Genomic DNA, 14682 nt, shown 5'->3' with positions numbered 1-14682 from the left:
CCTCAGAGGAATTTGCACGAAGAACGTAAAGAAGGTCGAAATGCTGCTAAGCATTCTGCTAGCTCGTCACCTTCAGTCAATCAATCAATCAATCAATCAATCAACCAATCAATCATTCAGTCACTTGAGAATATGTTACTGTGATATTTTTGCTGGTTCATCATACTTTCAGTTCAACAATAAATCAGAGAAACATCAACACCATCATGCTTTACTTGAAGAAACGAAACAAAACATAGAAGAAATGTCTTCTGTTTTCTTTCTTTGGAACCAAAATTATTAAACGTACGCTTAATCAACCAATTGACCAAAATCCTAAACACCATTGTCGACTATTTGTGAAAGTTTCTCATTTATAGTTCCCACTTATATAGTTCAAATAAATTATCTGCTTGAAGTTGTTTCTAAACAATTCATATTGAAAGTATGCTGCTCAAACATTATGAAACATATACGTTGATGTCTAATTTAATATGATGCTTTTCATGTATCTAGTGTCAAAAGAGAGTTATGTAAGCTTAACGCCAATTTACAATTCGAATGTTCCAGAAAGTTTTGCTCAGGGCTATATAAACTGGCGATTTGGGTCCCTCGTCAGAGTTAAATCAGACTCCACACGGAGCTTTGCCAATTTGTTCTGCGAGATGTGCTCTCAGCTTTTTCCACTTGTCTTTTTGTAATACTATGAGAATACTTGGTTGAAAGAAGTTAATTATCATTGTGTTGTAATGTCGACACCTATCCATCCATCTATTTCTCTTCCCTGTTTTCTCTTCTTTTTATGTGAAGCACTTGCAACATAACGAATTTAACGAGATTATTCTCTATACTTTCCATGATGTAAATCTTCAAGTATTCCTTACCTGTATTAATTCTTGCTGGAATCAATTTTTAATTTAGTGATTATTTGAAGAACTACTCGAAAACAAAACAAAGTTCTTGAAATTCTATTGATTGGTTGGTTCCTTTTGATTTATCAGAATTAGGAAATGGATTGTTGCTTCTCTTTCTTGAACCGGATTTAATTTTAGGGACTATTATTTCGCGCCGTCAAGCCTGTTTCTGTCAATACTAATTAGTTAATATAAATTTGGAAGGAATATAACTAAATAAAAATGACTGGTATGAATCAGCTAACGGAGGCAATCATCAAAAGAGAGTTATGTAAGCTTAACGCCAATTTACAATTCGAATGTTCCAGAAAGTTTTGCTCAGGGCTATATAAACTGGCGATTTGGGTCCCTCGTCAGAGTTAAATCAGACTCCACACGGAGCTTTGCCAATTTGTTCTGCGAGATGTGCTCTCAGCTTTTTCCACTTGTCTTTTTGTAATACTATGAGAATACTTGGTTGAAAGAAGTTAATTATCATTGTGTTGTAATGTCGACACCTATCCATCCATCTATTTCTCTTCCCTGTTTTCTCTTCTTTTTATGTGAAGCACTTGCAACATAACGAATTTAACGAGATTATTCTCTATACTTTCCATGATGTAAATCTTCAAGTATTATTACATAGAAACATATAAAAGTGTTCTTCGGCATTTTTTAAATACGCCTTTGTACATATGTCAGATACGAGCAGTTAAACGTAATAAATGTATAGAAATGCATATTTGTAGGGTCATTGTTGTCCACGAGCCTACTTACTTATTATTAATAACACACACATGCACACACTCACACACAAACACTCTCTCTCTCTCTCTCTCTCACACACACACACACACACACACACACACACACAAGCACATACACCTTGTAGTATGTTGTTTAGAACCCGTGCACAGTCATTCTACTACCTGATGTCAACAACAGTATGGAGGTATAAGTCGCTGGATTTATTTCAAGAATTCCTTTGTGTCCGTAAAGTTTATGTAAAATGTGAGAGAAAGAAAATGGAATGTACGAGACTCTTTATTCAGAGCCATCGCGATCGTTTCGATCCATAATGCACCGGTACCTTGTAGGTGAGATGATGTACAAACAATAGACATTCATCTTAGGTGAAGGTGCGTCTCTTCAGGTAACTTTTCAAAAAGTATGTTGTTATATATATATATATATATATATATATATATATATATATATATATATATATATATATATATATATGTATGTACATGTATATATGTGTGTGTGTGTATATATATATGTGTGCGTGTCTGTGTATATATACACATGTACACATACATACATATACACACTGTGTATGTACACATACACTTATAGTGAATTTTGAAATACTATTGTTTTCCAACCTTTTCTACGTATGAATTCTGTGATCATTTAAAAATTTTAGTTCAAATCTTTTTGTATGTCTTTGTCAGATGAAGAGCAGCAGGGCCTCTGAGATTAGTACGAGGAAGATATCTTCAGATCGTGTTATGTACTCACGGACTAAGCAGTGGAGTTGTGCAACCGTCACGCGGTCAAGCCGTCGGTGACGAAACCGAAAACCCCACTAAGCTTACTTGGAGAGGAGAGTGAATTTTGGAACCTTGTGGCATTAAAATCAAAATCCAACAAAAAGTAGAGGAACTCAGGAGAGTAAATGGCCATTCCATAGACGGGTAGACAGAACTCGTGAGCCTTGGTTGACTGTCTGGGAGAAGGAACACTCTGATTTTAAAACTGGGGTAGATAGGGCTTTTTAGTCACATTGGTGACAGTCTGTCAGTGTCCAATGGCTCCATGCTTGGGATGAAGGCAAATGAACCACGAATCGGGATCTATTTCCCGAGCAATGTTTGGATGAGGATACGGGACCAACTGATGTCCACCTATCTTCTAGTGAGAATCATGAACATGGTACCCAACACTCAGAAATGCGAATGGGAACAGTTCCAACTTATGGGTAGTAAGAGCTCTGCAGACTTGGTTGACAATATTACTAGAGATGGTATCTTGATAAAAATATCGGTTGGTGGCTAACCGCAACATTGAGTGAAAATGTCTCATACAAGTGCACCAAATAATGGTGCAAATGAGGCTGGAATCAAAGGTGAAAACCTTTCGCCCGGCAGGTGTCCTGTGGTTAAGCAGCGCAGGCCTGGTCGCGAAATTTTTTTCCCACGAGAGTTTCGGACCCCAGAAATGAACTCTTTTGTATACAGCCAATCAGAGCTCACCTTGACCATGTTAAGTTAATAAAGGCTGGCATTCAAAATGGCGACGTCCGATAAATAACGATAAACACAAGCTTAAATGAATTTTCCTCCGCGCGTTTCACCACTGTGGTTCTTTGGAGATCTGCATTGATGTTCCAAGTGCAATTGGTTGCTTAACCGCAACGGATCATCAAAGGAGCACTTTATTGCATTATGTTAAAGAGAACTAAAGCATCTGACTTGGCTAAGAAGCTACTGCCACATGCATCAATAATACTAATATCACTGGATGTTGCAAAAGCGTAGTTGTAATTATACTTAAAATTCCACTCGTACCAACAGAACAGATTTGCTCTACTGATTTAAAAGGTTCCAGTTCCCTGAATATTTAAACTTTGTCATGTCAATCAATAAATGCCAAAGGTAAGTTGCTGGATTATATCTTGAGAAATATTGCTTTGTTAATAGCTAGTTTTATATAGAAATTGAAGCCCCCGTAATCTCTTCATTTATCCCTTTGTAGGAAAACACCAAAAACATTAAGTATTCTGAGCTGCTGACCAGATAATGTTCAGAATTCCCAAGGTTATGATGGATACAGATCTCATACATGCAGAGGCTCTTCGCAACTTTTAATATATTTTTGTTGCTGCAGGTTTGTAGTTCCCCTATTTAGACATGTGGGTTCCTCTGGGCACACTACTTTGCACACATTATAAGAATGGTCTTATTTTCATGAATGGTTTTCTTTCCGATACTTCTATTTCTACTCATTTTCAAATAATTTCAAGAATTGAAGAATACCAAAAATAAAAGATTAGGTAAATGTTTTCACATGTCCTTACTGAACTTGCATGAATTAAATGATGAAATATACTGTTAATATTTAGTGCATATCTATAGCACGGTGCATTAAATACCTGATTGCTATCAATATTTGGATAAGAATTTAGATTTTTACATGAAAGAAAACGTAACATAGTAAACTGATTAAGTTACTGAAACTGTAACATATTAAACTCGTTAAGAACATACTTGTTTGCGGTAAACTATTAAGTACTGTGTTAGAATTACATATTGAAATATATGAAATATAAATGGAAAGCATAAGTATTTTATGAATCTGTTTGATAGTTTAGAATCGTTGGATAGCCCATTTATATACATACATATATTCGCGCGCGTGCGCGTGTGTGTTCGAACTGGATACGAGGAATTATATAATGTTTGAGAATATATAGTTATAGGTGTCAAATATGCATTTTAATGGTGTTATGTGAAAGAATTACTACTACTTTATTATTGTGCAGATTCTTGTATTGTAGATTATCAATTACAAATGTTCTGTACGAGTGGTGGTCTATCAACGTCGTTTGTAGTTGGAATAGCCTTTGAATTGGTATTTATTGAAATATCTACACATGGACAAAATCAAGATCTTTTTTGTTGAACATTTCGTAGGCAAGATATACATTATATTCAGAAAAGAACAAACCGATTAATTGTCGTAAAGTCACTCGCTCTAGCCTTTGACCCACAAGTGCACTGTCTCTTCTCTTTGCATTTTCTATCGCTACTGTATTCCTGAGTGGTTCGTCTCACTTCCTCTTATCACATTTCACCTTCAAGTCGCGTACAAATCATCACATCCAGTCGTTCATTCGAAAACGATCGACTCTCTGAAACTCTCTCCCTTTCTTACGAGTATTGACTGGTAACGCTTCAAGAGGAACATTCATGGTAACAATCTCAAAAGTCTGAGAAAACCTGTGAACGCCATGCAGTTTTGCCCCGTCCTGCATACCCAACAATTAAAGAAACAGTTTCAACAATGTTCCAATGTATAGGATGTAAAGCAACGTCAGTCGGTTGTGACGTTTGCAGGGGTTTTGTCAGGAATAGGCAGAAATATTTATACTAACAAACTTATAGAGATGTATGTTGAGTCACTACACTTATAGAACACAATATCCAGTTGATATGATTCCTTTTACCACATCGTCAGTAACTCGTGCACCATTCTTAATGTCATTTCATTTTTATTGAAGACCGTTCATATTCACTTGAATATCATCTGGAAACAAGTTTAAACACAGTCCCCCTCCCTCCCCTAACATTTCTCAATAACAGTTTTGATTCAGCTCCAATTAACTGCAAGGTTCGTGATCACGTAGGACGAACCCACCTAATGGGATCAGTTCGTCCTACGCGCCTACGAACCTCTAAGTCATATGGAGCTAAGTCAAATTGTTATTTAAAAAATATATGTAACTCCTACTAAATGTGTGGAGTGCTATTTTCCCGTTTGTTCACTCACTCGTACACACACACACACACACACACACACACACACACACACACACACACACACACACACAAGCGCGTGCGTGTGTATATATTTGTAGTGCAATGTATGAATTCATAGAATTGTGTGGCTATCAAAGAAAGCTCTTCCAGTGGACTCGGCTACTAGACCACATAGTAATCCAATGCAGAGTTCCATGCAGCTGAAGTCCAGGAGATGCAATCGAAGAAATTATTTCATTAGGAATATATGAACCATAAAATGTCAGGAGGTAGAGAGTTGAATCATTGGTGTAACCACGATGTTCTTGTGATCTGATATGCAAGCTTTCTTTATCTGCATTGGTTTGTGGATACGCAATTGTATTGTATAATGCACAGCATGCATATTAGTACAGAATGTAAACACAATTTATTAAGCACTGAAATATCATTACATGAAGAAACAGCCGTAACCCTAACGATGACATTTAGTTAAGTAAATATATTCACCTTTTATACCACCTGACTTGTTATGGTTTACCTATATATATATATATATATATAGTAAAGTTTCTTTGATTATTGATGAAAGCGTTCAAGGACCTTTACATGAAGTTTGTGAAGGGTCCATGTCTCACTTGAGTAAAGGAGCGACGTCAGTACACATGCACGGTACTCAGTAATTTCTGCTTGCCTTGTGGTGCCATGCTGGGACCAGACACGAGACTGAAGAGACCGGAAGGAATCAGTTGCTTTCTGTAGCCTGAAAAATATTTCATCAGCCAGGGTGCAAGAACGGCTGAGTGTGTTGCCTAGGTAGACAAATTCGCCTATCACTTTCAGTATTGTTCCTTCAACCAGATAGCTGGTTCCACATATGGATTTCCTGGTGCAGGCTGGAACATTACAACAGTCTTGTCCAGGCTAATGCTGAGTACAAATGCCTTGCAAGAAGCAGAAATACGATTCATAAGTATTTGCATATCATCCACTGTATGAGTGACTAAATTACAGTCATCTGCATAAAGGAGGTCACGAATAAGAGACTAAAAAACTTTTGAATTGACAGCAAATCGGCGCAGATTAAATAGGCGCCCAGCAGATCGATACCTGACTATGTTCCCAGAGAGCTAACCTTAGCAAAAGCATGAGTAAAAGTAGCAGCAAAGTACAAAGAAAAGAGAGTTGGGGTAAGGAGTCACCCTGCTGACACCATTCTCTACAGGAATGGGTCCCGCCATGCCACCACCAACATTGACCCAAGCCTCCATCCCATCATGAAATGATTTAATTATAGATACAAAGTGATCCAGACATCCAAGGTTTGCCAAGTATTTTCCATAGCAAGGCCCTATTCACAGTATCAAAGGTCTTGTTTAAATCAATGAATACCTGGACAAGATCCATCTTCTGCTTATATTAATTCTCCTGTCTCTGTCTTGCTGTGAAAATCATATCCATTGTCCCTCTACCAGATCGGAAGCCACATTGAAATTCAGATAGGACATCATTTACGAGGCACCCATTCAGGCGGGTAAGAAGAATATTTGCCAGAACCTTGCCAGCAGCTGATAGTAGAACAATACCTTTGTAGTTACCACATTATTCTGGCTCCTTTTCCTTTATAGAAAGGAAGAATAATTGTACCCTTCCAGTCCTTAGGTATTGCAACATCCCTCCAGACTACACTAATAAATTCATGAAAGGACTGTATGATGTAATCACTACCAAAATTGCAAGATCTTAGCACAAATTCCATCCCTTCCAGGTGCCCTACCAAAATTCAATTTACTTATTGCTGTCATTACCTCATCTATTGAGGGCGTGGAATTTAAGGAGCCAATAATAGGTCTTTGTTGCATAGTATCAATCACTGTTTCATCCACAACTGACTCATGGTTCAGGAGTTCAGAGAAGCGTTTAATCCAGCAACCTGTGATTTCTGTTGATTTATTAAATAGAGTAGAAGATTTCTTGAAAAACAAAGGAACTGATGCAGAGCTCTTAGGCCCATAAACTTGCTTCATAGATGGTAAAGCTTCTTGCTGTCATTTGCATCAGCAGCAGCCTGAACATCACGAGCAAGATCCTCCCACCAAATGTTCTGTATCTTCCTGAGAGATCGCTGCAGTAGTGATTTTACACTGCTATAGTGGGCAATTGCTAGATTTCGCGGCACAACTGAAAGTCCTCTTTGCAGCAATAAATTGTGGGCATGGCAATTTACACCCAATAGTCGCTGAACTTTAGCATCATTTTCATCAAGCCAGTCTCTGTGTCTGACAGTAGCATATCCCAGTGTTTCAGCAGCACATTGAAGAACCTGGTCTCGAAAATCTTCCCATACTGTAGTATTTTCAATGCTGGACAAGCAAGTCTGAAGCTCTTTTCTCAACACAGCATCATATATCTTGTGGACATTCAGACGCCGAGGAATGCCAACTGGTCCTCTTCTCTCTTTCACTCTAATCATCATCCGGAACTTTGCTCGCACTAGACAGTGATCTGTTCATCATTCCGATCCATGAAAGGACTTGACATTACAAATGTCATAGATGTCACACTTGCGGATGATGACATAATCCAGCAAGTGCCAAACTTTAGACCTTGGATGAATCCACGTTGTTGTGTGATCACCTTTGTGCATAAAGTGAGTACTTGTGATGTAAAGTCTATGTTCATCGCAAAGGTCCAGCAGCATGAGACCATTGCTATTCATTTTCCCTACACCAAAACATTCTAGAGAGTTCCATGTTTGCCAGTCTGTTCCAACCCTAGCATTGAAATCCCCAGTAGAACGACTTTATCAGAATTGGGGATTTTCCTAAGTATGGCTCTCAGCTGGATATAAAAAATAGTTTTATCTTCTTCACAACTATTCAAAGTAGGTGCATAGGCACTTATTAGAGTAGCAAACCGTCCACTTTTCAGGTGCAATCGTAGTCATTAGACGTTCATTTATAAGAACAGGAAGCTCCTCCAACTTCTTAAAGATATCAGATCGAAATGGAAAGCCAATACCAGCCTCTCTGCGCCCCTCCTTCAGCCTACCCTTCCCAAAAAAGGTGTATCCACCTCCTACTTTCTCAAGCTGACCATCACCTTCTATACGAGTCTCTGAAAGTGCAGCTATATCAATGTTATAGCGGTTTAGCTCGCGAGCAACAAGTGCAGTGCGTATTTCAGGCCTACAATCACTCTTGTTATCCTACAGAGTGCGCACATTCCAACATGAATGTTCAAGTTCCAACCCAGATTTTGTAAAAAAATGTCTCCTTGTTTTTCGAGCGCAGGGTGGACATCCGTCAGTCGCGCTAAGCTGACCAGATATAGAAAGACAGGCAATTTTTGGCTCGCCTCTTCTAGAACCTCCCCGGCCTCCGAGTGAGCAGTACCCTCTCCAAATGGAGCTGCTTAGACACCCATGCAACAACCGAATCCTATCGCTGTCTTGGGCGACAAGGAGACGACTTCATGCTTCCAACCCGTCAGTTCTGCATGCATCGCCGCAGGACTTCCGAATAAAAATAAAATAAATATATACTAAGAATAAATAAATATATACTAAGAATGAATAAATATATACTAAAAATAAAGGTGCATATATACTGAAAATAAGATAATATATATAGGGGGCGGGGGAAAGCAGTACATATTGAGGAGAGGTCAGCAATGCCTGTGCAGAGTTTTAGGTCCAATAAGGCTTGCACAACACCTTATAGACCCTCTCCACTCTATTGACATTATCCAGAGACAAGCCAGAGCGAGATGTCTGGTGCCAATATGAATCGCAGGCTCAGAGATATGAGAGTGCCATAATCTCTGGCACATACATCAGAGTATTGTCTTTTCAGAACTGATGTTGCGGAGCTCACAACTTTGCGATTGATATCGAAGCTGGTAACATCTAGATACATGTGAACAGGGTCGGATTAAGTATTAAAAAGAATCCATTCTTAATTTCGATTTTGCTGCGGGAATCAGATATAACCATTTACATACATACATGCATGCATAAGTACATACATACATACATACATACATACATACGTATGTATGTGTATATATGGCGTACACATACAAATAAGTTGATTGTATTTGATATTTTTATTCTTAACTGTTTCGATTAATTCAGTTCTTTAATCACGTTATTTTTGCCATTTATTCCCATTATAATTCTCTTAGATGAGTTTAATGATATTGTTTTTCAGTCTTATTTAAACCATTGACAAGAAAGTGCTTCTAAGACAGTCGGTCTTTTAGTATATTCAAATGTAAATAAATTTTTCAAAAGGTCCTTACAATCATTGCTCAGTTTTCGATAGTTGTATAGAGGGAAATCAAGTTTCTGTTGCTCTTCTAGAATACTTTTTATGCTTTTGTTTTCGTCAAACGGCATTTTACCTGTACTGATAATGTAAAGGATCGTACCTATTGCCCACGTGTCTGCTTTGCGGGGATCGTAAGGTTTCCCAAGTAGAATTTCGGGAGCGGCGTATGACTTGGAACCACAAAATGTTCGACTTAATTCTCCTACATAATTACGTTTTGCGAAACCAAAGTCTGTAATCTTGATATTACCAAGGTCATCAAGTAAAAGGTTTTCCAGTTTGAGATCACGATGAGTAATGTTTTGACTGTGAAGGTAATGGATCGCTTGGCATATCTATAACAATGAATAAAATATAATTAATAAATAAGACGAATCGATACGAGAGATGATATGTAGTCGATTTGCTAGTAACTAGCCAAATATCATTAAAATCTTACACACACTCTACTATCTTTAAAAATGATAGGCCACATTGGTTAACAACTTTAGATATGCTGTATCTGAAAAAGAAGACATGCTAGTCACAAATGAAACGCTTTTAATCATAGCTATATTCGATTTGGCCTGATCTGGGGTTTAGCAAAACAAGAAGGAAAAAGAGAGAAAAAATAAATGAAAATTGATAATATTGTTGAATGGAGAATTAAATAGCTTGTGCTACATGTACAGACATCTGAGTATTTGTCTTTTCGGAACTGATGTTGCGGAGCTCACTACTTGGCAATTGATATCGAAGCTAGTAACAACTAGATACCTGTGAACAGGGTCGGATTAACTATTAAAAAGAATCCATCCTTGATTTCGCTTTTACTGCGGGAAGCAGATATAGCCATTGAAAATTTTATTACCGTTAACTGCAGAAAGCAGTTTTATATACCAATCTATCTTTTGTCGAGAAATGCCATGTTCGACACTATTTTCCGTTGAGATATGTCCAGTTTTATTGAGGCAACGTGACTTGCAGTAAATACTTAACATCATTACTGGAATAACCATGAAAATTAATTTCTCAGTTAAAGAGTTAAGCAATTAAAATACATTGACGTCATAAGACTTTTATAAACTTTCAAGAGAACGTAAAATAATTCTTTTTTGGAATCCCGATGCACATCAAATAAAGCTATAGATAACTGCATGTAAGTATTGGGTTGAAAAACCCTTTAGGATAGAAAAAAATCGAGCAGCCTTCGACTTTTTCTAACCCAAAGAATTTTTCAACCCAATACTTACATGCTTTACTTATATCTTTTTGTGATATATTTCGAGGTCCAATGTTTCATAAAATGCATGTCTAAGGACGTTTCAACAGTGTTATAAGATCCTATGCGTTTATTGACTTCAAACCACAACATACATTGGTTGGCATTTGGCATCTAAACTCGTGAGAACTTTGGGTAAATGTTCAGTTGTGCCCATTCCTTAATACGGCATTGATCTTGCTTGAAAAAAGAAAAATGAGCTCAACTCTTCTAGCTAAATGCACGCTCGTCAATGATCCAATTCCCCTCAGTAATGGAGTCATAATATTGTGCTTCTACCTTATTTTAGGTGTGTCTCTGCCATACTTTACAGGAGAATATTGGAAGTATTTTTTACTAATTTAAAGTTTTTATCATTAAACTCCAAGTTAGCCCTGATCGAGTGATCCTATAATCAAAACCATCAAAACCCCTTTTAAAATGAAAGAGTGTGATTTGGGAAAGGTTTGGTTGCTACTAATAGGAGGTCAAGCAACAACGCAGAGCAGGCATCGGCAACCTTCTTCAAAGCGGGCCGCATGACAAGTGACTCAATGTGAGGCAGCATGAAGCGTGGCTCATCATCGGGCGGGCCGCACTACCAAAAGAATTTAAGGTAACTTTTTGTTAGGTGTGTCATTCAGAAAGTCCCGCAGGTTGCACTTTGCCCATGATTGGCGTAGAGATTTAGTTACTGGGTTGAGAGAGAGAGAGAGAGAGAGAGAGAGAGAGAGAGAGAGAGAGAGAGAGCTGTTAGCGTCGATGATAAGATGAAAAAAAAACCCATCGATCCTTCAGTAAGAAGTATTATTGCTAGGACAGTTGCGACTCTCAATTACTAAATAACTAAATTCATTAGTTACGGGGGAGGGTGCTAAATTGACAGAATCCTTGTATTTCTTCAGCTCTTTACGTTCAGAGTTGAAATCCCAGCTGAAGTCAATTTGCTTTTCACCTTTCCGGTAACGATAAAATAAAGTACAATCAAGGATTAAAGTCAATTTAATCGACGGTATATTGGTGCAATGGGCTAGCATGGTACAGCAGAGTCTAAATTCTTGTCCAAGCCTGAGGTCCCGACAACAAGTGGAGTACATTGCCTTCACATTAACATTATCTATAGTATCCTATTTAACTGTCTACACTCAGACGTATACACATGCTACTATTTACTCACATCCACCTCTCCCACTCTCCCCAATCTCTCTCTGAGAGCAGACTGTATTAAAAGAAGTAACACAAAATAGAAGATTATTTACGGGAGTATGTTCTCTTTTTACTTGTATTTTCCTAAATATTTTTCTCCATTGTTTTGATGATATTTACATACATTATGACAATTGTTGACTTACAATTAGTAACACATTGTTAGATTATCTTAAAATATTCGTTCTCACAATCCCCTGATAATCTCCCCTGGCGATCCCTCAGTGGCACAGCTAAAGCAATACCCCAAGACTAGTCTTCCTTTTTCCGGACCAGAAAATACTTTAGCCTTTATAAATTGCTAAATAAAATCCCCTCCACCGCCAATAGAATACTACTCCCAAATCAGCGAACGATTTTGCAGCAATATACACAAACATCCAAGATTGCAGTCATTCAAACGATTGGCAAAAAACTCGCTTAATATCACACTACGAACACTGGCATATAAACGTGATCGCTTTCCTCTCTCTGCCTTTTCTTCTGCTGTTGTTAGCTATTTGCACACCACTTCTAACTGGCTCGTGTTTGAGCCATTATAAGATAATGAAGGGTACCTGTACTGTAACTCTTAAATAAAGAAAAATTTATTAAAACAACGTAGTTCATGATATAAAAAAATTGAAATGGTCATAGATGGAACGTCTTTGATCACAAATTTGATGGGTTTAAACAATAACTGCATCACCACCCAGACTAATCACTGTTCCGACTCCTCCCTACCCCAAACATCAACTATTCGTAATTTATTTCCTGCTCTTCATTTCAATGTACATGTCTATTTACAAATGTTCAACTGAATATCAACCGTATAAGTCTTACTACTCTGGGAGGGCTTGAGGTCAAGGGCAGTGGCCCTTCCTCCAGTATAAGATGAAAAAAAGTAAACAGTTTGCTAGTATAATAAGCGCAATGCTGGGGGAATGTCTTCTATCATATCCCCTTGAAGTGATCAGTATTTTCGTATTGATAGAAGGAAACTGAGCAGCACATTGTCTGTGTGGTAAGAAGCTTGCTTCCCAACCACATGGTTCCGGGTTTAGTCACACTGCGTGGGACCATGGGCAAGTGTCATCTCTTATAGCCTCAGGCCTTGTCAGTGGATTTGGTAGACGGAAATTGAAAGAAGCCCCTCGTATAAATGCATGTATATGTGTGTGTGTGTATCTGTGTTTGTCAGTCCCCACGCTCGACAACCGGTGTTGGTGTGTTTACATCCCCGTAACTCAGCTATTCTAGGCTTTTAAAAAAAAGTCCTGGGGTTGATTTGTTCGACTGAAACCCTTCGAGGCGGCACCCCAGCATGCCCACAGTCAAATGACTGAAACAAGTAAAACTAATAACGTAAATATATAAATAAGATTAAAAAACTTACCTGTCGTGTAAGTATTTTTGTTCTGTCTTCCGGCAGAGAACCATATTTCTGAATGTGTGCTAAAAGATCTCCACGGCTGGCGTATTCAAGGACCATATATACAAGATGCATTTCTTCAAAAGTTTCGTGAAATTTTATAATATTTGGATGATTAAGACTGGGCCAAAATTCCAATTCTCTCGGTAAAAATCGAGTTAAGAAGTCTCGTGGAGCTCTCGAACGGTTTACGATTTTCACTGCAAATTGTCGTGAGTGATTAGTCAGACTGCGCAGTAGCTTGACCTTAGAGAAACTGCCATTACCTAGAAGAAATAGAAGAATCTAAGTGATTAAACTAAGTCGAATATTCAGTCTTGGCTGTATGGATCAGAAGTTTGCTTTGTAATCACATGACAGTGGCTTTGAACTGGTTGATCAGGCTCCCTGTCTTCCTGATTTGGTCCCATCTGACAATCATCTGTTCCCCAACACGAAAAAAACCCTTAGCTGGGAACCAGTACTGCAGTGATGATGACGTCATATCTGCTGTTGATAATTTTTTTTCACCAACCGGCTGAAAGCTTCATCAATGGGATCCGAGCAGCGCAAACAAGTGTATGGATAGCAAGGGGGGGACTATGTTGAAAAATAAACCTCATTTGGTCACATTCCATGAGTGTGTCTTCGTCTGCCTATGAATTTTTCAGCATATCATATATATATGTGTGTGTGTGTGTGTGTGTGTGTGTGTGTGTGTGTGTGTGTGTGTGTATGCGTATATGTATGTATGTATGTATGTATGTATGTATGTATGTATGTATGTATGTACATACATACACACAGTTATTAGATCGTCGGAAAGAATGCCTTTCAACATTTGTTTCGGATTTCTGCACTCGGAATTCAGATCTCGCCCATGTCAACTTAACCTTTCAGATTTTTGGGGCCGAAAAATGAAGTACCGACCTAAGGCGGTGGATTGATGAAATTTTCGAGCAGGATTTGTTTCGGTTATGTACGTTGCATGTTCAAATGTCACTGGAGCCGCTCTCCACAATATATGTATGTACGTATGTACGTATGTATGTATGTATGTATGTATGTATGTATGTATGTATGTATGTATGTATGTATGCATGCATGCATGTATGTATGT

The 14682-nt window shown here is 38.0% G+C and overlaps 1 protein-coding gene across 1 annotated transcript in view; it reads right to left on the bottom strand.

Moving 5' to 3' along the window:
• Positions 1-9487: 9487 nt before the first annotated feature.
• LOC106877051 (testis-specific serine/threonine-protein kinase 3) overlaps positions 9488-14682 on the bottom strand; it is a 16563-nt gene continuing 11368 nt past the window's right edge. The window contains exons 2-3 of the mRNA XM_014925837.3: positions 13548-13849; positions 9488-10061 (exon numbers count right to left, since the gene is read on the bottom strand). Of these exons, the coding sequence (XP_014781323.1) occupies positions 9609-10061; positions 13548-13849 (755 nt within the window). The 3' untranslated portion in view covers positions 9488-9608. The remainder of the gene's footprint in view (positions 10062-13547; positions 13850-14682) is intronic.

Source organism: Octopus bimaculoides, chromosome 2 (genome assembly GCF_046866305.1).
Source record: "Octopus bimaculoides isolate indiv1 chromosome 2, ASM4686630v1, whole genome shotgun sequence".
Classification (NCBI taxonomy): Eukaryota; Metazoa; Mollusca; class Cephalopoda; order Octopoda; family Octopodidae; genus Octopus; species Octopus bimaculoides.
The sequence above is the reverse complement of the archived record's forward strand: the minus strand, read 5'-3'. Positions and strand labels throughout refer to the sequence as shown.